Source organism: Elephantulus edwardii, unplaced genomic scaffold, assembly GCF_000299155.1.
Source record: "Elephantulus edwardii isolate Elephantulus edwardi_28Jun2011 unplaced genomic scaffold, EleEdw1.0 scaffold00213, whole genome shotgun sequence".
NCBI lineage: Eukaryota > Metazoa > Chordata > Mammalia > Macroscelidea > Macroscelididae > Elephantulus > Elephantulus edwardii.
In genome coordinates, this window is record NW_006399963.1 from 2776099 (window position 1) to 2803388 (window position 27290).

The window sequence follows — 27290 nt, forward strand, 5'->3', positions numbered from 1 at the left end:
CATTCCGTGCTGCCTTTTGGAATCTTCTGTTCAGCTCTTTAGTGTCTTGGATTCTTCCTTGTGCTTTGGCTTCTCTACATTCCAGTGCAGTCTTCATAGTTTCTTCTGACATCCATAGGAGAGAAAAAAAAAATTAACTCACAATGCAGTGCAGTGGGGCAAAAATAAGGGTCCTAGGAGCATGAATAGGGTTCTAGGTAGATGAAAGTGGATAGACATGATGTCAGAGCATTGCTTCCAAAAAGGTGACCCCACGGTGAGTTTAGAAACTGAAAGTACCAAGAAGAATGGGAGAAGAATATGTTGATGAAAGTTTTGAAATAAATAGCTAGACATGTTTGGAGATAATGACTAGTCTGTATAACTAGAATGAAAATTCAGGAGTGAGTTTATGAGTGGGTGCATATGAGTGTAATAAGTATGCTTGTAAGCATTTATTTATGCAAATGTCTTGAGAATGTGTGCATATCTTTGTCATGAAGTGATGTGAGTATGTGAGAAGGTGTATGTGTGAGTGTGTGTGGTATATGTGTGAGTATGCCCATGAGTGTTGTGTGTATATGTGTGTGTGTATAAAAGAGAGAATAAAAAAGCTTATGTAAGGGTGAGGGAGGAAGTCCAGGGAAGCTAATCTAGTCCACAACTAGCTTGAGTACAAATTATACTAAAGGGAGTCAGAGAACATATTGAACATGTGCGGACATTTGCTTAAACAGGCAGTTGCTAAAAGGAAAGACGGATAGTTTTTTACCTTGTTCAGTCTATGTTAAAATATCTGGAAAGAGCTTTGTGGAGATATCAATCTTTGTTGCCCAGAGCAAAATCTTTCCTTTTGTGTTGTGTTGTCACTATAGAAGGCAAATTCATGTTTTGCACTGAGTTTGTATGAAAAAAGATTAGACATTTAATTTGCCATGCAATGAAAGGGCACAACAACAGCAGAAGTATGATTTCAGACTTCTTGTCAGGTCTCATCCAGTTTGTTCTTACTCCTAGTGAATCTGTGCACAACAGAATGAAACACGTCAAGACCTGCACCATCCTCATAACCATTGCTATGACCAAGTCTCTTGTAACCACTGTGTCAATCTACCTTGTTAGGGGTTGGTCTACTTGTTGTTAGGTGTTTCTGAGTTGAGTACTCAGAGTGAGACTCATAGTGATCCTATGAACAACAGATCTGAACTCTGTCCTATTCTGCACCACCCTTATTATCTAAGACACACTTGAGTACATTGTTGCAGTCACTGTGTCAATCCATCTTGTGGGGGTCTTCTTCTCTTTTGCTGTCTCTCCACCTTTCTAAGCATCATGTTTCTTTCCAAGGAATAGCCTCTCCTAACAACAGGCCCAAAATAAGTGAGATAAAGTTTCACCATTCTTGCCTCTAAGGAGCACTCTGGCCTCTGGCCATACCTTCTCCAAGACATATTCATTTGCTTTTTTAGCAGTCCATGAGATATTCAGTCCTCTTTTCCAACACCTCAATACAAAGGCATCCATTCTTCTTCTTATTCACTGTTCAACTCTCAGATGTTTAGCAAGTGAATGAAAAGACGATGGTCTAAATCAGGCACACCTTAATCTTTAAACTGATATCATTATTCCTTAGTACTTTGGAAAGGTCATTCCAGCAGACATTCCCAATTCAATACAGCTTTTGATTTCTTGACTGATTTTTTGATTTCTTGGTGGTACTAAGATGTTGACTGTGGATTGAAGTAGCATGAAATTGTTGACAATTTCAATCTTTTCTCCATCCATTATGATGTTGCCAGTTGACTCATTGGTGAAGATTTTTATCTTCTTGATATTGAGATGCAATCCATATTGAAGGATTTCAATTTTCTTTGTTTTCTTTGGTCTTCAACACAAGTGCTTCAGGTCCTCCTTGTTTTCAGCAAGCCAAGTTGTGTCATCTATATAACACAGGCTGTTAATTGTCAATCTTCCTCTGATCCTGATGCCACATTCTGTTGCATGAAATCCAGCTTCTTGATTTGTTCAGTATATAAATTGAATAAGTATGGAGAAACGATACAACCCTGACACACACTTCCTAATTTAAAACCATGTAATATTCTCTTGTTTGGTTTGGGCATCTTCTTGGTTTGGTTTAGGCTTTGTATCAGCACAATTAAGTGTTCTGGAATCCCCATTCTTCTCAATGTTAGCCATAACTTGTTATGATCCACAGATCTTTTCATAGTCAATAAAACACTGATAGACATTCTTTGTGTATTTTCTGCTTTCAGCCAGGATCCACTTGACCTCAGCAATGATATCCCTTGTGCCAAGCCTCTTCTAAATCCAACTAGAACTTATGGCAGTTCTCCCTCAATGTTCTAGCAATTTTCATATTATTTTAGCAGCATTGTTCATGCATATGATATTAATGATTTTGCTCAATATTTTTCACATTCAGTTGGATCAACTTTCTTGGGAATGGAAACAAATAAGGATCTCTTCCAGTCAGCCAAGCAGCTATCATCCAAATTTCCTGTCAAAAACTGGTGAGTACTGGTGAGGGCTGTATCTGTTAGCTGAAATATGTCATTTGTCATTGATTCTTTGGGCCTTATTCTTTGCTAATGCCTTCAGTGTGTTTCAGTATTGTTCAGTGTGTGCTAGGAACTGACTCATAGATGATCCTCCAGAGAATTTTCAGAGACATAAGTTGTACAGGAGGAGACTGCCCATTCTCCTATTGAATAACTTGTAGATTTTAAACCTTTGGGCTTGCAGAGCTACTTCTTATCACTAGGCCACAAGTTCACATGGTACCTCTGAAACTTTTCAGTGTCAAACAGTTATTTTTGGTAGTGATTCTGTGCATTCACTCCATCTTTTTTTTTTATGGTTCCTGGATCATTCAAGATTTTGGTCACGTTATCTCTCAGCATTCACTATCGACATTCAGTATCTCTCAACTTGAGGCTTAAACTTGTTTTTCAATTCTTTCACCTTTAGAAATGGCAAGTCAGTTCTTCCTTTTTTATTCTCCAACTCCAGCTCTTAGCACAATCTGTTACAATACTTTGCTTTGACTTCTCAAGCTGTCCTTAGAAATCTTCTGTTAAATTATTTTTCTTTTCATTGTGGCTTCTCAACATTCTAGTGTAAATTTCAGAATCTCTTCTAACATCCACACATCCACTTCAGCCTTTTCTTCCTTCTCTCTCTTTGTAACTACCTTTTACTTTCTTTATGGATTATATCTCTGAAGTCATCCTATAATTCCTCTTGTCTTTGATCATTAGTGGTCAAACTTATTCTGAAGAAGATTTTTAAACTCACGTGAGATAAACTAAAGCTTTCATTTTGGTTCTTGAGGACTTGTTTTCATTTTCTTCAGCTTCATTATGAACTTGCACATGAGTAATTTATGGTCTGTTCCACAATCAGAACTTGGCCTTGCTTTGACTGCTGATAATGAGCTTCTCCAAGATTCTTTCCACAGATGTAGTTAATCTTATCCCTATGGAGTCCTTCAGGTGAGATTCATGTGTACAGTCACCTTTTGTATTAAAAAAATATATTTGCAATGAATAAATCACTGAATGTATACAATTTAATGATTTGATGCCCAGCCTCATTTCCATCACCAAGACTTTACTTTCCAATGATCATTTTCTCTCATTGCTTCTTTCTTTTTGCATCCTAGTCACCTTCTGCTTAGGTAAGCATAATGTCCTTCTCCTGGGACTGGTTCTGCATTTCAAAGCATGTGAGATGAAGATGGACCATCTTTACTTCTAAACAGCACTTGAGGTGTACTTTTTCTGAAACAGATTTGTTCATTCTTCTATAAGCCCATCTAATCAACAGTCTTTGCCATGGTTCAAAGGCATTGATTTTTCATATGCATATGGCCATTACACATTTCCATCGAGTCAGAATCGACTCACAGTTGACCCTACAGTAGGTTTTCAATGGTTGTAGGCTACATAGGAAGAGATTACTTATCTTTATCCCACAGAAAAAATTTGAACTGCACGCGTTTGGGTTAGCAGCACAACTCCTTATCCTCTGTTGTTGTTGTTGTGTGTCATAAAGTCAACTACAACATATAGCTCTGAATTTTGCCTTAACCTGTGTCAGCCTCATCATATCTGACATTCTTGAGTTAATTTTTACAGTCACTATTTCAATCCAACTCTTTAAGAATCTTCCTCTCTTATGCTGACCCTCCAGCTTTCCAAGCAAGATGTCCTTTTTCAAGGACAAGTCCCTCCTTACAAGATGCCCAAAATATCTGAGATTGAGTTTCACCATCCTTGCCTCCAAGGAATAACCTCCTTTCACTTTCTTCAGGATGAATCTATATCTGTTGGCAGTCCATGGAATAGTCAATACTCTTCACAGACAACAAAACACAAAGGTATCTATTCTTAGTAAAGATGTAGTGATGACTCATGCATAGTCATTGTCCAACTTTCAGATTAACATAGCAATTGAAAAGAATGTGGTTTGGATTGGGCACACCTTAGTCTTTAATGTGGCATCCTTGCTGTTTAACATGACGGGTCATGTGCACTTTAGTTCACAAAGTGATAGCTTTACAATTTTACAAGTGACACTTTTAAAAAGATATTTTGCAACATATTTTCCAAGTGCAATTTGCTGTATAATTTCTTGACTGCTGCTTCCATGAGCATTGATTGTGGATTAAAGTAAAATGAAATATTTGGAAACATAAGTATTTTCTCCATGTATCATAATTTTGATTATTGGTTTAGTTGTAAGGATTTTGTTTTCTTTATGTTGATGTATAATCCATGCCAAAGCCTTTAATATTCTTCAATAAGTGCTTCAAATCCTCTTTGCTTTCACAAAGTAAGGTTGTTTCATCTGTATATTGCTTGTTGTTAATTCATAGTCAACATTTTGATGGAGGAAGAGGGGATTGAAGCTGTCAACAGCTTCACCTTGCTTGGATCAGCACTCATGAAATAAGGAGACACATTGCACTGGGAAAATCTGCAGTTTGAGATGTCTCTAAATTATTTAGAAGCAATGACGCCAGTTTGAGGACTAAGGCACGTCTGTTTCAGGCCATAGTATTTCCAAGTACTCGCTATGTATCTGGGAGCTGGACAGTGAATAAAGATAACATAAAATAGATAACAGAATTTATAACAGATAACAGAATTGATACCTTTGAGCTGAGGTGTTGGAGATTAGCACTGTACATCTCATGGATGGCCAAGAGAACAAACAGAGATGTCTTAGACAGGGTGCAGCTGGAGTATACCCTGGAGGCAAGAATGATAAGGCTTTTCACCTCATTTACTTTGGGCATGTTGCTAGAAGGGGCTATTTTTTTTGGAGAAGGACATGATGCTGGGAAGGGTGGAGAATCAGCGAATGAGAAGAAGACCCTCAACCAGATGGCCTGACACTGTAACTGCCACAATGGGCTCACACAGGTTAAGACAGGTTCAGATCTTTTGTTCATAGGATTGTTATGAGTCATACTCGACTCAATGGCACCTAACAACAACAACAACATTTTTCATTTTATAATTCACTATCAGATTATTTGCTCAGCATACAGATTAATAAATACAGTGAAAGGATACAACCCCAATACATATCCCTTATGATAAATTACACAGTTTCACCTTGTTCAATGACTTCTTACTCTATGTACAAGTTCTGCATGGACACTTATATGTTCTGTAATTACATTCTTTGCAATGGTATCCATATTCTTATTATTTGTACAGCCAAATGTATACATAGTGAATAAAACACAGATAAACATATTTCTGGTACTTTATACTTTAGCAATGATACACCCAGTTTCACATCATCTTCTGAGGCTGGCTAGATTTTCAGGCAGTGTCCTGTTAATGAACTATTGACATTATTTTTAATTGTGCTCAGCAAAATGTTACTTGCATGTGACATTAACGTTGCTGTTTGAGAATTTTCTAATTCTACCAGAATGGGCAAAGATATAAATTCCGTCCTTTAGTGGTCAGATAGCTGTATTCCAAAATTCTTGGCATGAATGAATGAGTACTTTCAGCATTTCAGTTTGTTGCAATACTTAAATTTGAATTTTACCATTTCAGGGAGCTTAATTTTCTATCAGTACCTTCAGTGTAGCTGGCCTTCTTCCTTTGGTATCATTAGTTTGTGATAATATGCCGTCCCTTACAACTACTGAGCATTGATCAATTATTTTTTTTTTTACTACAACAACACTGACAGTCATTTTCATTTTAAAAATTAACAGGTTCAAGGGAACTTCAGGTTTTGTTGGTCAGAATAAATATACAGCTGGTATGAAAAGCTTTTTGGCATTTCTGCTACTGTTTCAGTACTGTTATATTACTCAGCAATTATGTTCCTGCAAAGGTGCTCAAGTTCATTTAAAACTTACACAATAGTGGGTTGATACTTCCACTTCAACATTGTTGTCAATGTAGAATTTCAATAGATAAACCTTATTTACAGTGAGAGTCACTGTAGACCAATGAATTAAGCATCTCAAGAACAAATCACCCTTAACTTTAAGAGGCCTAATTAAATCCAGTTGTCGTATCCTTCTAAGAAAAGGAGATGGCATGTACAAGATGAAGCTATGAAGGCCAGTCACAGACCCCTGGGTAGCTAAAAATTAAAGAATCTATGAACAACCATCTTTTTAATTTTTTTTTATTTTATGTGTGTACTATCAAATTGGATCTGACTGGTACAGGAGGAGATTGCTTCTCCTTTTCCAGCAGAGCATCTGGTGGATTTGAACCACATACCTCTGGAATTGCAGCTTCTTGCCACTTGGCTACCTGAACTCCCTGAAGAATTCTTCTTTAGAGCCCTCAGCATGACCTTTCCAACATCTTGATTTCAGAACTGTGAGAGTTCAGTTTCTGTTGCTTTAAGTTGCCTACTTTATGGTGCATTGTAATGTCAGCCCTAGGAAATTAATACACATTAACTTCACACAAACTTGTGTCCACAAATGTTAACAGCAGCGTTAGCCATGATAGATACAAAAGTGGAAATGCTACAAATTTCTTTCAAGTGAGTAAATAAACAATGTTTGTTATACTAAAATGATAGAACTATTATGGATCCATAAAAGAATTTCTCAAAGGATCTTGGAGCAAGGAGTGGGAATTGAGCATTGTAGAAATACAATACTCTCACAGATAGGCAAGGAATCAGTAAATGTCAGCAAGGACTACAAAGTATGAAGGAAATTGGAACTGGTGAACACTTTTTAACTCTCACCCCGTCCTGTCCTTTCACATGAGGTTCTGGGAAGCTTCTTCGCTAGCCTGTCCATCTGTATTTTCACTCCAGCAGCAATTTTCTGAATCCTGCTGTGCTGACTACTTCTGAGGTCCTGGCCTGGCGTCTACTGGATGGAGATGATGTACATGAGCTTAGGACACTGTGAAGCAAGTGGTGGCTGAGGAGCTGACCACAGGAGAATGCTGGAAGGCATGTGGAGTGGGGTCAATGTCTGGCTTTGGCTCCAATAAAAGCAGGTTCCTGTAAATCTCCAGCATCACATCCTTGTACAGGTTCTTCTGCTCAGAGCTCAGTGTCCTCCATTCTGCCCCCGTGAAGACCACAGTGACGTCCTCGACTGTGACTGGTTACAGTATTTGGGGCTTCCACTTCTTCTCCTGTGGCCAGGATCCTTACAGGATGGACCTTTTGCTTTATATTTTTCAATATATCTGCTCACACTTTCCATAGTTTCCCTTCCTTTGACAACAAAATTTTCTGAAATGCCTACAGTCCCAAACTTAAGGCCAGGAAATACAATGGCCCAGAGTCGTATGTATCCACCTTGAAATTCTGACAAAGGGCCAGTTGGAAGTTATTTCATCTGCACATGGATGTCGGCTGCCTCAATCGACTTCCTTGAACCTCAGTTATGAAAGGCCCCCTTGTCTCCGTGCACCCATGACCGTGCTCTTGGGGGTGAGGGTCCCGAGAGCAGCTTCGGTCCTTGTGGCCCCGGGTTGATGGCCCCTCAGGATAGCTGGCCCCTGGGCGCCGCTCTGCACCTTAAAACCCCTCTTTACACCAAACCCCCACGGTTCGCCATCCCCCTCCCCAATGGCTCACATGAGCAGCGTGCAGCACTGATCAATTCTTTTTTTGTATAGTGATTGCATATTCTTTACAAAGGCTTTTGATACTTCATGTATCATTTCAATATTTTGGCCATAGAATTCTTCAGTATTGCAACTCAAGACTTGAATTTTTTTTTTCTTTCAGCTTGAGAAAGGTCACGCGTGTCTTTCTCTTTTTATTTTCTAACTCCTTATATTTTTGCACTTCATCACAATACTTTGTCTACTCTCATTACTCTTTGAAATCTTCTGTTCATTTTCTATTTCATCTTTACACCATTTGTTTTAATCTACATTCAAAAGCAACTTTCAGATTCTCTTCTGACGTCTATTTTGCTCTTTACTTGTCTTTTAAATTACATTTGTTACCTTTGAATATGTCTTTTAGATCCTCCCATGAGTTTAGTCTCTGGTTATTATTGTTCATTATATCCAAAATTCAGGAGACGAATTGCATTGAGAAAGTCAGCTGTGAGGGACCTCTCAAGAGTACTGAAGTGCAACAACGTCAGGCTGGACTAAGGTGTGCCTGATCCAGGCTATAGTCTTTGGAATTACGTGCTATGCATCGGAGAGTTGGACAGTGAATAGGGATGATAGAAAGAGAATTGATGCCTTTGAGTTGTGGTGCTGGAGAAGAGTGTTGAATATACCATGGACTGATAGGAGAACAAACAGGTTTGTCCTAGAAAGGGTGAAACCAGAATGTTCTCTGGAGTCAAGAATTCTGAAGCTTCATCTGATGTACTTTGGGCATGCTGCAAGGAGGGACTGGTCCTTGGAGAGGGACATCATGTTTGGGAGAGGTAGAGGGACGGCACAGGAGAGGAACACCCTCGATGAGACAGCGAGGTTGGCACAGGATAGAACGGCATTTAGGGCTCTTGTACATAGGGTTGCTATGAGTCGCAAATGACTCAGTGGCACATAACAACAGCAATATCCAAAATAGTCTTGAGATGGTATGTAAAATAAAGTGGGATATACTCAAGGTTGTATTTTGGTCCTCATGGATTTGTTTTAATTTCCCTTATCTTCAAATTGAGCTTTCACATAACAATTAAAAGACTATTCCACAGTCAATCCTTGGCCTTGTTTTGAATGATGATAATAGTCTTCTCCATGATCTCCTTCCACAGATGATGGACTCATAGACAGGATTGGAAAATCAATTTTACCAAGTAAAACCTCACTCTGAGAGCAGCTGTGTAGAAGGGGTAAGATTAATTCTTTTTAAGGAAACATCAAATTGCCTTCCAGAGGGGTTGTACCATTTAACAATCCCACCAACAATGTATAAGAATTTTTATCTCGCCACATCCTCTCCAACATTTATTACTTGCGGTCCTATTAAACTTTGTCAATGCTACTGGAGTGAGATGGTATATCATTCTGGTTTTAATTTGCATTTCTCTTATTGCCAGTGATTTTGAGTATTTCTTCATGTGTTGGTTGGCCATCTGAATATCTTCTTCTGTGAAAAGTCTTTCCATGTATTTTGTCCATTTTGTAATTGTGTTATCACTATTTTTCTTGTAGAGGCCCTGTAGGATTCTGTAAACTTTTGATATGAGACCCTTGTCTGAAATAGTATTGCCAAATGTTTTTCCCCAGTCAGTTGGTTTTCTTCTAACTCTGTTGGAAAATGACCCAGCTGTTCCAATAACTGGAATATACCCTGAGAAAATTAGAACTGAGGCACAAATGGAGACTTATACAACAATGTTCATAATAGCATTATTCACCATCGCAAGAACATGGAAACAGCCTAAATGTCCAACCACAATGGAATGGATTGAGAAATTATTGTACATTCACACAATGGAATACTATGCAGTATGCAGGAGCAATGATTTTGTAAATTTTACCTATCTTGGGAGGGACTGGAAAGCATTGTGTTAAGTGGACTAACGCAATCCCATAAAGACTAATAGTGTATAAGACCATTCTTGTAGAACGTGTATGAGGATCCAAGGGGCAAAGGGTGGGAGCAGAGAGGTGAGGATGTGCGGGAGTAGGGGGTGGATTATCTTATGGTTGCACACTTTGATGAGAGGAGGGAAGAAGTGTGGGCAAAGGAAATGGGAAGATTCTGTGTGAAAAACAATGTATACAAAGTTTGTAAGTAAACCAGTATAAAATACAAATTTTATTTTAATTTTTAAAAAGAGAAGAAAATAGGAATTATCTCTAACAATACAGTGGCTTTAGGTTTTTGTACTGAGGTTATAGAATACTGAGATAGACCCATGATTAACATATATCGCCTAGACTCTCTGCAGATGGACAGACAGCTAATTTTCTCCTTTTGTGACAATGTTTTCACCAAGAGGCAGTCATCAGAACAGAACAAGGAAACACTGCATGGTTCAAAATTGGGAAGGGCGTACACCAGGGATTTATCCTGTCTCCATACCTTTTCAATCTGTATGCAGAACAGATCATCAGGGAGGCTAGACTCTATGAGGAGAAATGAGGGGTCAAGATTGATGGAAGATCTATCAACAATCTGCATTATGCAGTTGATACAACCCTGCTTGCTGAAACTGAGGTGGACCTGAAGCACTTGCTGCAGAGGGCCAAGGACTACAGCCTCCAATATGGATTGAGGCTCAAGGTCAAGAAGGCAAAGATTCTCACCACTGGACCAATTGTCAGCATCAGGATGGATGGTGAAGAGATTGAGATTGTTTACAGCTTTAGTTTGTTTGGCTCCACAGTCAACACTCTTGGCACCAACAGCCAGGAAATTAAAAGACATATTGGGATGGGAAAGTCTGCTGGTAGGGACCACTCCAAAGTAATGAAGAGCAATGGTGTCTCTCTGGAGACTAAGGTGCATCTGATACAGACCATGGTCTTTGCAATCACTTGTTATACATCAGAGAGTTGGACAATGACCAAGGAGGATAGAAGGAGAATTGATGCCTTTGAGCTGTGGTGCTGGAGAAGAGTATTGAGGGTACCATGGCTTGCTAAGAAAACAAACAGATTCATCCTGGAAATGGTTAAACCGGGTGGCTCCTTGGAGGCAAGGATTCTGAGGTACCGTCTAACATACTTTGGACATATTGTAAGGAAGTACTGGTCATTGGAGAGGCACATTATGCTTGGTAGGGTTCAGTGACAGTGCAATTGGCACAGGACAGGCAAGAATTTATGACTGTTGTACAAAGGGTCGCTATGAGTCACAAGCAGCTCGATAGCATATAACAACACAACAACATATAATTGACAAGCCAAAATATTTTTATTAATCCAATAACTGTGAAAAGAACATTCAAGTCCTAGATTAAAAAAATTTTGTGCCAGCTGTATTCAATTCAGTCCTTAAACTACCTGTTAAAAGTGGTTGCTAAATTCTTCTAAGAAAATAACCAGTATATAGAACCTAATTGAAAATAAAGTTAAAAGGGAAGAAAATCCACACTATAACCAGAGGTACATAAAGTGAAATTACTTATCTTGGCAAGACTTGATTTGTTCAGCCGGTCAAGAATACCTGTAGGTGCCATCAAGATGGCTCTTTGGCTTCAGTAGAATGAAGCCCCAACAGATGCAGCGCCATTTTCTCCTCACAACTGGACAAATGAATGACACAGTAAATGGAGAAAAGAAGTTATCAAGGATTTCATTTTATTTAGACCCACAGTCAACACGTAAGAAAGAAATAGTCAAGAAATCGAAAGAAATGTTGCACTAGGGAAATCTGCAATCAAGGATGTCTTTTAAGTGCTAAAGAGCAAATATGTCAGTTTAAAGACTAATGTAGGCTGGATCCAAAGTATTTTCAAAAGCTTCATACACATGTGAAAGTTTGATAATGAATAAAGAAGACCAAACACTAGCTGATATCTTTGAATTGTAAATTGGGTGAAGAGTATTTACTATCCCATGGACTACTGAAAGAACAAACAGATCTGTATCTGAAGAAGTGCAATTAGAATGTTCTTTAGAAAAAAGGATGGTGAAACTTTATCTCAAATATTGAAGGCACGTAGTTAAGAAATCATTCTTAGTAAAGAAAGACCTTAGTAAGATGAATTGATACAGTGGCTGCAAAAAATGCTTAAGTTCAACAGAGACTATGTTCAACCAAGATTGAAAATGACCATGTTTTCACCTTGAAAACCAACCCAGCCAAGTGATCTTATGGAGCCATCTGAGTTAGTGAGATTTCCCATTTTCAACCAGTGCTTGCTGCATAGGCACTCACATGATACATTTGCCCTGGAACAGTCCTGAGAATGCACATACACCTTCCAGGATACACACATACCCCTCCCAGAAACACATTTTCTCTACCTTTGCTGAAACATGTTTTTAGTCCCAGAAGTAGTACAACAATCTTTCCTTTTGTTGCCCTAGCTTCTATCTTTGAAAACAAGGATGTACGGGCAAAGATCTCCAAGTATTGCCATTATTGTGTACCGGCAGAAGTCCAAAGCTTATAAAGAGACACAAGGCCCTAGAGAATTGTTTCAACCTGGAGCATAAGAAGGTGGCAAATGGATTGGGTCATAAGAGTTTGCATCACTTGCTCTGCAAAGTGAGTTGGGAGAGAGCAAAGAGAATATAATCCCAAATGAAGTTTAGGGTAGGGAAAATATGAAACTAGATCCCAGCTCCAGACATTCTGGCTACTCCAGGCTCTATTTTTGTCATCTCTTAGACAGAAATAACAAAGTCACCCTCACTGGACCATGAAAAGTCTCAGGGATAGGCGATATTAGAGTGCAACTAGGAAGGGATCAAATGTTTAGGTCTTGAACTGTGGTTAATAATAACAATTAAACAGTCCCTCTGTTCTTTTATGATTTAAAATCAGGACCTTCTGCTTATAGCACACATCAACACAAGCCCTAAACCCAGCAATTTCTCCCTTTTCCTCAAAATATATTTTCAGTTTGCTAACTAACCAAAGAAGAGGAAAAGTGGGGTGTAGAACCTCAGAGAGCATCCATCAGACCAGGGCTATCATGGGCTCCACTCTGAACTCTATTTCATTCTTCACCACCTCAGCTGGACTAGATACAAGCCTCAGAGTCCCACATTCAGGCCAGGTCAATAGAACAGAACAAAAGAATGCTTTCCAAGTGTTCAATGTTTTCCAGGCCTTTCCTCTGAGACGTCTCTAGGTGAATTTGAACTATCAGTCTTAGAGTTAGTAGTAGAGTGCTCATCCATTTGCACCATACAAGGAGAACGCAAAGTACTACTGAAACATCAGGGCAATGGAACTAATAATATAACCTTCTGGGCATGTACTTTGTACCAAACACATAGTGTCTGCCAGGAACATACAGCCTTGCTAAACTCTGCCACGACTAGTGAGTAAGAAATTGCAATTCTTCTTTGAAGATAAAGAAACTGAGGCTCACTTAATCAAGAAGTTGTAAAGGAAGGATTGCAACTGTGTGTGTGTGTGTGTTGGGGGGTTGGGGTGGAGGTACCAGTTCTGCTATTCCTCCCAGTTCTGTCTGCAGCCCCTGTTCACTACGGGCATCCTGCCCCTGCCCTAGGTGATCTGTTCCTGAGAGGTCACTGACCAATCTCCTTCTCTCCTGATTGTCTAGGGGAAACTCAAACTGAATTGAGAAACACCTTCTACAATTTCTTCTGAAACTAATGGCAGCAACAAAACCCAAAGAATAAATCAAATTAGCTCAGGCAGAGGGCAAATGTTGAGTCCCTTTGAGTGTCCAAGTGATGACAAGGATCATCTTGCTACTGCAGCTGTGTGGCATACCCATCCTCTTGCACTCCTCCCTGGAAACAACTCCTCCCAGAACACCAGGCACTAAGTGACAACTAGATTGCTGATATTCTTCCACTTGCTGCTTTTGCAACACTCCTGTCAGCACCACTTCAGAATCCCTGCCTCCAAAGCCTGCCAAAGTGTCTGGAACTTCTGACAACTTCCCACAGCAGGGCTCAGAGCAGAGACCAAAGAACACTGAAGCCTAAGTACAAGTCAAGAAGGTACAGTGGCAGCTTTCTCTTGGTCTCTCTGCTGCTTAAAAACTGGGGGCCTCCATCACCTATCAAATCCTGAGCCTTGTTTCTCTAAGAAGCTTCCAGATGGAAGTGCCACTGGGTGAGACAGTAGATCATGACTCTTACAAATCAGAGATGTACAGCTCTCCCCTGTGATTATAAACTCCAGACCTTACCATATGCATAAGACTCACTATCTGGCCTTGGAAAGTGTTACAAGGGTAAGACAGCTGCTGAATTCTCCTCTGTAAATAAAGGTGTGAGTAAATTGGGAAGTCAGTTTGCAAGACACCAAAAATGGCTGGCATATCCTAAAGATGTGCCTCAAAGAGTCTCCTTCTTGATCACACAATTAAATACTTAGATATCTAAGTTTGGCTGATGAGAGACTTTGTAGATGAAATTAAGGTTACCAACTAACTGACTATAAGATAGAGAAATTACACTAGGTAATGTGCTGGGCCCAATGATCATGCACTCTTAATAAACAAACAGAAAGAAAACAAACCCACTGCATAGGGTCTATTTCAGTCAGTCAACTGGCCTGCCATCATAGTCTTAAGGCGATAAATCCGTGCAGAACGCTGCCTCTCCTTCTTTGGATGACTGGTGGATTTAAATCACTGATTTTCTGGTCAGCCGCCTGATATCTATGGCACTGCACCACCAGGGCTCCTTTGGGTTCTGATAAGGTCACTAGAAAATCACCAGAGAGATGTGAAGGGGAAAAATTGACAAGAGGTCAGAGATGTTTGAAGTATGGGATGGATTTAATTGTCCTTGTTGACATCACAGTGGAGGAAGGGAAGAAGTCAGGGAATGTGCCATCTCTCAAAGCTGAAAAAAAGTACCACTGGCAGTGAGTAAAGAATGAGACTAAATTCTTCAGAAGCATGAAGCCAAATTCTGCCAGTACCCTGAAGATACTGAGAAGAGTAAAAACTTGAATTTTGAAGGACTATGAAGGACCCTTTAAAGGGCCAGCCAAAACCATGGTTTCAACCTCCTGAAATTTCTGACCTAAAGAAATGTGAGAGAACAAGTGTTTATGGTTTTAAGTCAGTATTTGTGGTAATTTTCCACAGCAGACACAGGAAACACATATACCAAATAAAATAAAACAAAACAACACCAATGCCATCTTTTTACCAAACCAAAGAAAAAGATTAATATGGAGACATATGATAAAGTTTGCCCTTTTCCTACCAGGAGGGCAGGAAGGAACAACTGAGGACTTGACATTTATTCATCCCTTAGTCTTCATGTCAAAGTTTCTGGAACTCAACACTGTACATATTTTGGGCCAAATAATTCTTTGTTGTGGGTGTATGACGGGGCTTTCTGGGGCAGCATAGACTGTATACTTGTTCTCTGTCTACTAGATGCCTTTGCCAATTGTGACAGCAAAATTGCCTCCAGACACTGAATGGAAAACTAGGCATGCCAACAAACCCACCTCTCTCCACTGGGACATAAAAAATTGACACAGCATCCTAATAATAGACAATCTGAGAACTCAGAAGTTTGGGGGAAGATAGTGAGAGCAAGTATAGGCAGGAAGAAAAGTTAAATAAGAGGATCCCATAATCAACACTGTAAACCAAGGCTGGGCAGAGCTCTGGCTCTACAGAAAGAGGAAAACAAATCAATGGATTACTCTTACCAGCATTTGAGAGTCCATCATGAAGAACAGAGGCCCTCTTCTCCCTATAGTGTATGGATGACTGCCCAAACAAACATTTATTTGAACCATTAAGATGTAGGAGGGCCCTGCCCCAACAACGACACCATCTTCCCCATGATAAGCAGGACAACATCATCTGAGCCCAGCAAGGAGACACCACAAGCTCAATAAAGCCATACTGAGTTATGAGCTGGAAAGAGTAGCACATGCATAGAGGGTGGAAAACTTTTGCATATCAATTTCCAGAGAAAGAGGAGCAACTTTACACAAAAATTGCACTCAGTGATATCATCGGACAGCAACGTGTTAAGTGTTGGGAGTTCCAGCTGGTAATCCTATGGGAACACTGGCAGATACTGACTCCCTGGCAGGCCACACAAATCACCAGGAGGAGTCTTCTGAGTTCCCGTGCTCTGGGCTCACTCTACTGCTGACCTTAAGCTGTGCTCCCATGTGGCCACATCTTAAAAGGCATAGCAACACAGGGATTTACCTAGAGGCAGACAGACTTTGATTCAAAGAGAGTTAAAGATTCAGAAATTCATTGCGAAGGCTCAAAGACCTCTTGCACCAAAGGGGCAAGAGGAATCAGCAAAAACTCAATGGCCTCACCAGTGGGCTGGTTCGAGTGCCATCCTTTTTATGGGTCCTATAGAACCCTGAGCTGGAGTGTCCTTTGTTTTTATTATTGTGTGCCATCAAGTCAGAACTGATCCATAGCTGACCCTCCAATGGTTTTCAGAGGCAGTAAATCACACAGGAGGAGCCTGCCCATCCTTCTCCCATGGAATAGTTGGTGGATTAAAACTATTTGCCTTTGAATTGCAACAGAGTGTCTTACCACCAGGCCACCCGAGCTCCTTAGAGTGTTCATGCACACGCTCTGTGATTTGATCTCATAGCAAAAGTAGGTTTTCAAACATATCCAAAACTGCATAACCAGGAGAGAATAAAATAGATGAATGTTGTTGCTGTTAGGTGACATAAAGTATGATCCATAGTGACCCTATGAACAAAAGATCTGTCCTATCCTGTGTCATCCTTATACTTCCTGATATACATACCCCCGTTGATATGGATTACGTTGTAATATCAGAAAACAAATATCTTCATCATGGGACCAATATCAATATTATGATGGCTTGAAACTGGCTATGATTTCCTCTTCCTTGGATCAACAATCAAGACCTTTGGTACAGCAGTCAGGAAATCAAGAGACATATTGCATTGGGCAAATTCACTGTCAGAGACTTCCTCAAAATTATGAAGACCAATAATATAAGTTTGAAGACTAAGGTATGCTTGATTCAGAGAGCTGGACTATGAATAAGGATGACAGAAGAAGAAGAGATGCCTTTGAGTTGTTGTGCTGGAGAAGAGTATTGAATATTCTATGGATTGCTAAAAGAACAAACAAATATGTCTTAGGAAAAGGGCAACCAGAGTGTTCCTTGGAGGCAAAGATGGCAAAGTTTTATCTTTCATACTTTGGACATGTAGCTAGGAGAGGCTATTCCTTAGAGAGGGACATCATCCTTTGAAAGGTAGAGGGTCAGTAAAAGAAAGGAAGATCCTCAACCAGGTGGGTTGACACAGTGACTGTGACAATGGGCTCTAGTATGTCAGAGATGGTGAGGATGGCACAAGATAGAATGAGGTTCAGGTCAGCTATTCATAGGGGTGCTATGAGTCATACTAGACTTGACAGTATCTAACAACAATAACATCATTTCAGCAAGAAAAAGACTAGTAATTATACAATGAACTGAAGACATGACAAGACTCTTCACCAAAGAAGATATTCAGATGGCCAACAAACACATAAAGAAATTCTCAAAATCACTAGCAATTAGAGAGATGTAAATCAAACCACCAATAAGATATCATCTCTAACAACAATATCAAAGACTAACATGACAGCAAACAACAAATATTGGTGAAGATTTAGAAAGATTGGAACTCTCATGCACTGCTGATGGGGTACACCACTATGGTAGGCTGTTTGGTGTGTCCTCAAAAAGTAGAAAATAGAAGTCCTGTTTGATGCAATTATTATACTATTGGTAAAATACCCCAAGAAAATCAGAGCGAAGACACAAAGCACAATCATGATAGATGGTGAAGAGATTGAGATTGTTAATAGCTTTAGTTTGCTTGGCTCCACATTCAACACTTTTCATACCAGCAGCCAGGGAATTAAAAGATGAATTGCATTGGGAAAGTCTGCTGTCAGAGACCTCTCCAAAGCACTGAAGAGCAACAATTCAGTCTGAAGAGTAAGGTGTAGCTGATCCAGGCCAGAGTCTTTGCAATTACTTGCTATGGATCAGAAAGTTGGACAATGATTAGGGATGGTAGAAGGAGAATTGATGATGTCTTTGAGCTCTGGTGCTCAAGAAGAGTATTGAATATACTATGGACAACTCAGAGGACAAACAGGTTTGTCCTGGAGAGGGTGGGACTAGGCTGCTCCTTGGAGGCAAGGATTCTGAAGCTTTGTCTGACATACTTTGGATATGTTGCAAGGTGGAGAGGGGCATCATGCTTGGGAGGGTGGAGGGACAGTGAAAGAGAGGAAGACCCTCAATGGGATGGATTGATTCAGTGACTGTGGTAGTGGGGGTAGGTGTATCAGAGACAATAAGATTGGCACAAGATAGAGCAGGGTTTAGGGCTGTTGTACCTAGGGTCACTACAAGTTGCAAGCAACTCAATGGCACATAACAAGAAGAAGACAAAAACAGATGTATGTACATGTATGTTTACTGCAGCATTATTCACAACAATAACAGGACATAAGCACCTCAAGGTCTCATTAATCAATAAATGGATAAAGAAACTGTGGCACATTCACACATGTGGCATTAAAAAGCATGAAAAATTCGTGAAGACCACTGTGTAAGGTAGTTATTGGAGGAGGGGAAGGAGATGAGAACAGAAATAGAATGGCAAGAGAATGAATACTGTAATGGATTAAGAGAAGGAAAGATCAATCTGAAACAAATGGAGAGTATATGTGTTGCAATTAACAATCTGGAACAGTATGTGTATCGAATGGGGAGAGGCAAGGGAAGAGTGAAAGAAGGGGATGAGAAAAAAATTAATAAAGGAAGTTTCACCCACTGATAGAAATAATCAAGGAGGGTTGATAGACAGGGGCAGGAGCGGCAAGGGAGGGCACTGAGATTAGTGAATGAATGGGAAAGGGGAAAGCAGAGTACAGGGGAGGTTTAGATAAGGTACAGAAAATAATGGCATTATACAATGGTAATTATTGCTATGAAACAAAACATGCATAAGTGACTTAATAAAAACCAATTCTAAAATAAAAATAAGCAACCCTTTAAAAAATATTACAGCAATGACTTACTTGTGATTGAGAAAGGTTCTATTTGAGAAAGGCATAAGAAAAAGGGGGAAAAGCAATCTTTTAATTTCTCCAAAACTAGGCTTAACCAAATTACCTTGGCTGTTATTGTGTTTGAGGTGGATGGTAGGGAATGGGACAGAGCACAGACTATAAAGCATTTATTCAGTTTATGCCTCTGGAAACCTGAAATTCCCCAGAACTCCAACAGACCCCAAGCTCTTGCTTGCTAGCCACCTTCATCTGCAGAGACACCAACAAACTGCTGTTCCCAGGGAAGATAATCTGTCATATCTTTGGATCATCAAATTAAGTAGAAATAAACCCACACATGAGAGACAAGGAAAATAATAAACAGTGCTGCTTCCTGTTGAAACTAACTTTGAGTGGCAAAATTGTAAATCTAAATCCAGGATGTTCCAATGTAAGGATTTTCTCTAGCCTCATTAGGAGTTTGCACATCACCAATAACCTGGGACTGAAATTAGGAACCATCTATTTTCACACACGTGTGAACTATGCTGTCCGATGCTGCCTAGAACCCATAAGATGCATTACACAGTTCAAGTAAACTATTTCCTCCTATTTGTATACAGATACATCCTTTACTCTTGGTTTGTTGTTCTTGTGTGCCGTGGGGTCAAGATAGACTCATAGCTGTCCCTCTAACAGGTTTCCAGAGGCAGTTAACCATGTGGAAAAAGACTGTCCATTCTTTTCCTGAGGAGTAGTTGGTGGATTTGAACGTTATTCCTTTGGGTTTGCAGCACAGCTTCTTATATCCTTTATTCTTGGTTTGTTGTTGTTGTTATGTGCCATCGAGTCACCTGCAACTCATAGCAACCCTATGTACAACAGCCCTAAACCCTGCTCTAGCCTATGCCAATCACACTGTCTCTGACACACCTACCCCCATTACCCCAGTTACTTACAGTAACTTACAGTAACATTACTACAGTTACTTACTTAACTACTAATTAAAAGTTCAGCAGCTGAAACTGATCCAAACAGCTCAGCCGCCAGGCTGGTAGTCTATTTCCAATGACTACAGCCTTGAAAACCCAGAAAACAGCCCTCCTTTGAGTACATGAGGCTGTCATGGGGCAGAATCAACTAGTCAACAACTCTTAAAAATATTCCTCCAAATGTCTTGTAAATCCTAACTTCTATGTCTGATAATAAACTCATTTGAAAATTAATTGTCTTTGTCATGTGAATGAAGTAAGATTGTTGTTGTGTAGAGTCAGGTTGGAACTGACCCATATAGCTGACTCTCCAGCAAGTTTTCAGAGGCAGTTAATCACATGGGAAGAGATTGTCCATCCTTCTCCTGCAGAGCAACTAGTGGCCTCAAACTGCATGCCTTCAGAATTGCAGTGCAGCTTCTTGCCACTAGTGTAGAGTATATTTTCACTCAGTTTTCTTTTGGGACATCGAAGCTCAGAGTTGGAGGAGAAGCTCCAGCAGTATAATCTGTAAGGAGTTGTGCTGTTGACCTGAAAGAGCTCAGATGAGAGATGAATGCTGAGACACATGGAGAGCTCCAAAGGCCAGGAAGCAGCAGCTAAAGAAACAAGGCATTGGCTCCAGACCAACAAAGTAAGAAAGCCAGTGCTCTGGATTTGGACTGCTAGTGAGTTCTTGTGTCCTAGTCAGTAGGGAGTTGCACTGGAACCCAAAGGTGACACCTCTCTGATGGTTTACATATACCAGTAGCCCCAGAGGAGAAAGATCTCATGTGATATATAGCCTCACAAAACCCAATGGGTTGCCTATGACTCAATTCTTTTCTATATCAATGTGTTTTTGAGATGAGCTTTCTAAAATATGAAAAAAGGTAAATGTCTATTTGCTAAAGCCATTAACTTATGATATTTCTGTTAAAAAAGTCTTAAATAATAAAGACAATAATTAGCAATAATAGCAACACACACATGCATGCACAATAATATTAGTTGTTTTTACTCACTACCTAGAATATCACACACACACACAAACATACACATTTGTGCAGGCACAAGAGAAAAAGACCTGGTGTTGCAGTGGGTGAAGTGCTCATCTACTTCTCAAAAGTTCTCTATTTCATCTAGAAGTAAAGTCTACACAGTTTCATTGACTCAAGGCCAATTGAGCAAGATATCCAGGGTTCCTAATACCTAGAACTGGATTGAGAAGCCTAAGCTTAAGTACACCTGTCTACTTGGGGTAGGAGATCTAGTAGGCTAGTGACAAGAAACTGTGCTGCAATTCTGAAGGCATGTAGTTTGAATCCACCAGCTTCTCCGTGGGAGAAGTATGGAGAATCTCCTCTTGTGCAATTAATTGCTTCTGAAAACTCACCAAAAGGTCAGTTGTGGGTCACTTCTGACTAGGTGGTACACAACAACAACAACAACAACAACTTGAGGTGGCCTGGTAAAGGCTAAAGGTATTTTTCTATAGCATAGGGCCCAGATGATGTCCCTTGGCCATATACTAAATGTCATGCTAAAAAGTTCTTTAACAAGTTGTTTTACTGCTTCCAGATTTGGTAAGAGTTTAGATAATGTTGTTGCCATTTTTGTTTGTTATAACATCAAAACTGACTCACAGCTGACCCTCCAGTGGGTTTTCTGAGGCAGTAAATCATGCAAGAGGAGACTGCCCATTCATTTTCTGTGGAGCAGCTGGTAGATTTGAACCCATGCCTTTGGGAATTCAGCATAGCTTCTTACCTCTGGGCCGCCAGAATTTAGACCATTTAGCCACATACCACCATCTGTCTTATACCTGCACAGGCCAAAACTTCCAGACTTAAGTGCATCTGCTAGTTCCTGGTGGCTGCAACACCCTACCCATTTGACATCTTGATGATACCACAATGTGCTTAACCCCAGACCTGTGCAGGTTTAGGAGTGTGGAGACAGCATGGACTTATGGGCTGTGGTATTCACACAAATGCAACTAGGTCCTCTAAAGGCATGGGAGAGGTCACCTGTGGTACTCTGTCTACAGGCAGAAGACCATGGTGCTAAACTATCATGAAAGAAGGTCAAGGACTCTAAATTTGAACAGGCCTATCAAGTTCTTACAAAGGTCATTGGAGGAAATTAGATCCTATTTTATTTAAACATTTTAACTAGAATTATAACTTTTAGATATTTTGACACATGGCATTCATTTGTTCCCTTAAACCTGGCTCCACAAACTTACAGGTGTATGGTCTCTTCGTGCACATTGATTAATTAAGTTTTATAGTGAATATATAACCTCCCATATGAGTAAAGAAAGCTGAGTTCTCTTATATATGACAATCTTTAGAACATCATTTTGATGAGTTCATTACCTTTTCTTGATCAAGAAGCTCTTGCAATATAACTTGTCTTTCTCTACAAAGTTCTAAGAAATCTTCTGAGTGTAGACTTTCATGTAAGGCAGGGAAGAAAGTTAGCTGGGTGCAGTCCACAGCCACTTCATCACTCTCATCTTCAACTTCATTGGGTGACAGTTCATCTAAAGCACATAAACAAAAGCACAGTTTTAATCTGAGTTCTCTGACAGTCTGGAGGATGGATGTAGCAGGTACCAGAGAGATAATGCAAGGTTCCAAGGCAGATGCAAACAAAGTGTCTGTCCTCACCACCTCTGGAGTGGGTGCCATGGCCATGATGGGCATGTCTATATTAACCATGCAGTGTGTAAATACATGGGACTGGATTAATCTTGGAAGGCCTTGGTGTGCCTAGGTCTGGCTGCTCTTTAGCTCCTAAGGGATCATGGGAAAATTTTTCAATTTTTTTTTCATAGGTCAGTAATTTCCAGGAGAGTCATTTCAATTTGCAATTGTTGCCTTAGGGATTGATCACCCAATAAGCAAGGTAGGCCGCTGTTATTCCTCAGCAAATGGACATTTCAGGCATTAGATACAAACTATTTTAAAATTTTTCTTGTGTGTTTTAAGTTACTTGATTATGCATTTTCATTGGGGATAAGTTTAGGCACAATTCCTTCAAAACACATTACTGTTGCATCCTAGGTTCCTTTAATGGTATGAAGGGCAGAGTAATGAGTAAAGCCTTAGTATTCTAAAGGTGTTTTTCAATTAAAAATACTAATTGAATATCTCTGATGAGATATCACATAAACCAATATTTGGTTTAATTATGACACAAAAAAATAAATAATCAAAATACCTTGTTTTCCAGGATTTGATTGAGAAAGATCACCATCTCTGTCTTGGTTTTCCTGAAATAAGACCGAGTAATAAATACTTTAAATCCTGGATACTGTATATATACCCTACCACCCACTCCCTGCATTTCACTGATTCACAAACACACACGTCCATGCAATCTTTGAAATTATTCATATGCTCAAGATTGAGCTGCAAGGAGTGAAAAAAGTAAAATTCAAAAGGACCACAATAAAATGCAAGTAATAACATTCCAAGTACAAGGGGGTAGAGGACCACACAGTAACCCAATAAATACTATTTACAGGAATTACCAAAGATGAGACCAAACTGGGATGAAATAGCATCCTCAATGTTTGCTGTGCAAGCCACATCAGAGAAGAGACCAGAAAGAGTATTTGAGACTGAGAAGCTCACCTGATCAGAAAGCAGTTTTTATAGAGAGTTTTTGGTTTTTCAATCTTTGTGGAGTTCTGGTGGTGCAATCTGTAGAGAGTCTCCTGCTAACCCAAAGGCAGCTTTTCTCTGGTGGTTTAACTCCACCAGCAACTTCACTGGGCGAAAGATGGATAATTCCCTCCCTTGAAATTCACAGCCTTTGAAAACACACTGGTTGAATCAGCCATGTGTTGGTTCCAAATTGGAGGCAAGGAGTTTGATTATATTTTTTTATTTTGCTTTCTACATAAGAAATAAAAACATGACTTGCACTGGGAAAATCTGCTGTCAAGGACTTATCCAGAGTACTGAGAAGCAACGCTGTCAGTCTAGAGACTAAGGTGCGCACCTGACCCAGGTCACTGTCTTTGCAATTACTTGCTACGCATTAGAGAGTTGGACATATGTAAAGGTGACAAAAGAAGAATCTATGCCTCTGAGTTGTGGTGCTGGAGAAGAGTCTTGAATACACCATAGACCACTAAGGAAACAAAGAAGTCTGTCTTGGAGAGGGTGAAACTAAGTTTTTCCTTGGAGAGTAGGATTTTTCCCCCCCTTATTTGTTTGGTTTTCCCCCCACTAGTTTATTTACAAAATTCTAATACAAATTTGAAGTAATTCTTTAAATTTCCCTCACTCCCCACTCATCAAATTGCACAACCCAATGATTAATCCCCTTTTCGCCTTGTATATCCACATTCCTCTGCTTCTAGACTCTCCCATCAATCCTGGATCCTTATACTCATTCTACAATAACAGTCTTATTATCCTTGTGGGACTTAGTTCACTCAGCATAATGATCTCCAGGTAATCATTTACAAAGTTATTGCTTCTGCATGTGGCATAATATTTCATTGTGTGAATGTACCATACTTTCTCAATCCATTTGTTTGCAGTTGGACATTTGGGCTGTTTCCATGTTTTTGCAATGGTGAATAATGCTGCTATGAACATTGGTGTACAAATCTCAGTTTGTGCCTCACTTCTCATATTCTCGGGGTATATTCCAAGTAATGAAATACCTGGATTATATGGAATTTCTATGTTCAGTTTTTTTTTGAGGAAGCATCAAGCTGCCTTCCAGAATGGTTGCACCATTTTACAATCTCGCCAACAATGTATAAGAATTTCTTTCTTGCCACATCCTCTCCAACATCTATTACTTGCTGCCCTGTTAAACTTTACCACTCTTACTGGAGTGAGGTGGTACCTCATTGTGGTTTTGATTTGCATCTCTCTTATTGCCAGTGACTTGGAGCATTTCTTCATGTATCTGTTTGCCATTCAAATAACTTCCTGTGTGAAAATTCTTTCCAAGTCTTTTGCCCATTTTGTAATTGGGTTATCAGCTTTTTTTTCTTGTGGAAGCCCAGAAGTATTCTGTAAACTATTGTTATAAGACTCTCTTCTGAGATGGTATTACCAAATATTTGTTCCCAGTCGTCAGGTTTTCTTTTCACCCTGTTGGGAAAAGTTTTTGATGTGCACAGAGATATAATCTTTAGACAGTCCCATGAATCAATTTTATCCTCTTTAGCTCATGCATTTCTGGTTGTATTTGGCAGTCTCTTTATACCTTGGACTAGTACTTCTAAGTTTGATCCCAGTTTGTCTCTTATGAACTTTATGATTTTGGGCTTTACTCCCAGGTCACTGATACACCTTGAGTTGATTTTTGTGTATGGTGTGAGATGTGGATCCTCTTTCAGCTTTCTGAAGTTAGCAGCCCAGTTTTGCCAGCACCATTTGTTGAAGAGGTTATTATTTCTCCATTTGATAGCTTTGATTCTCCATCTCACATATTCTGGACATGTGTCCAGGAGGGAGAGATACTTGGAGAAGGACATCATGCTGGGAAGAGTGGAGGCTCAGTGTAGGAAAGGAAGACCCAGGATGAGATGGGGCAGTGGGGTAAGTGTGTCAGAGTCAATAAGACTGGCTCAGGACAGGGCAGGCTACAGAGCTGTTGTACATAGGGTTGCTATGAGTTGCTGCCAACTTACAGGCACAAATCAACAACAAAAAGAAGAACAACAACACAGTAATTACCCGATTTCTTTTTTCTGCTCATATTCACTAAACAACTTGATGCAGAAAAATATTACACACAGTACACATGAACTTTGAAAACATGTTGAGCCATAGATAAAATATAGCATGATGCTATATACATAAAATACCTAGAATAGGCAAATGCATATAGACCAAAGTCTGTTGGTAGTTATGAAGGGCAGAAGGAAAAGGAGAAGAAATCACTGTTCAAGGGAACACTGAGCTTATGTTAAGGGTAACAGAAATATCTTGAAATGGAAAATGGTGTTGATTATATAGCAGGTCAAAAATCATTTATGTCATTAAACGGAATACAATAAAAATGTCAGAATGGAAATGTTTTTTTGTTATTAAAGCAAGTACTTTTATTAACTCTTTTTAAAAAAATTATTTTATTAATTTTAATTCAGAGATTTTGTATTTTCATTCATTCATGTTGCACTTTTTTCTTTACCCTCCTCCCCCTGGTTCGCTCCTCTCTTTGAAAAGCAAAAGATAAACTTCTTCGTTGGTATGCAATCCCTCTGACCCCGACCCCCACCCCCGACCCCAATGCAATCTGCTATGCAGCCTTAATTGAAGATTCCTGTGATAATCATAATATGCTATCATATATCACTTTTAAACTCTTCTCTCCCTCATCTGTTTCAATTAAGAATACATAATCTATCCAGTTTTTCTCAGTCTTACCCCAAAGGTTTTCCAATACTGATAGAATACCAACTACAATCAGAAGTCTGTTGACAATACATAAAATTACAAGTTTGTGTTGAAGAAATGGAATATAAGTTTTTAAAATTAGGTTTTTATAGAATTGTAATGTGGGAAAAAGATTTTTATAGACTATATATAAGGTAAAACCAACAGTGTAACTTGAACCAAATTAATAAATCCTCAACATCTCAGTATTTAAAAGGTTGTCTTTAGACTATCTTAAGTTATGGCTATTCAATGAAGGCAAGAAAAATATTAATTTTTTTCTATATTCACTGGAAATAAACTCAATTGGCTTATTGATTATAAGACCAAAACTGTTAGAAGGTGTGGAGTTCAAGCTTTATTATTGGAAGCTCTTAGAGACTAAACAGATTCTAGGGCTTGAGTATCAAACATATTATTTGGACTAAGTGTATTGAACTTTCCAATATTTTCATTGTAAAACTTATTATAAGATTTTCCTGGCACCATAGCAGTGCTGATTATATTACTTCATGACAAATAACTCAGGTGAGCAAAAAGGAACAATCCTCCAGCTCTTTCCATTTGTGGCATCCAGAGGATTCCATGGATGAGTTAGTTACCAAAGCAGCACTAGGTCAATGACATAGACAGGCATCACTGTCATCCACTCACTCCTTTCTTACTTCAGTGTATACTTATTCTGTTGTTGTTGTTGTTGTTATGTGCCATCGAGTCGTTTCCGACTCATAGCGACCCTATGCACAACAGCTCTAAACCCTGCTCTATCCTGCGCCAACC

The 27290-nt window shown here is 39.5% G+C and overlaps 1 protein-coding gene across 1 annotated transcript in view; it reads right to left on the reverse strand.

Annotated features, from left to right (window-relative positions):
• The window catches only part of WDFY4 (WDFY family member 4), a 704682-nt gene that overhangs the window by 179548 nt on the left and 497844 nt on the right, over nucleotides 1-27290 (reverse strand). The window contains exons 41-42 of the mRNA XM_006897732.1: nucleotides 23323-23374; nucleotides 22476-22642 (exon numbers count right to left, since the gene is read on the reverse strand). Coding sequence (XP_006897794.1) covers nucleotides 22476-22642; nucleotides 23323-23374 — 219 coding nt within the window. The remainder of the gene's footprint in view (nucleotides 1-22475; nucleotides 22643-23322; nucleotides 23375-27290) is intronic.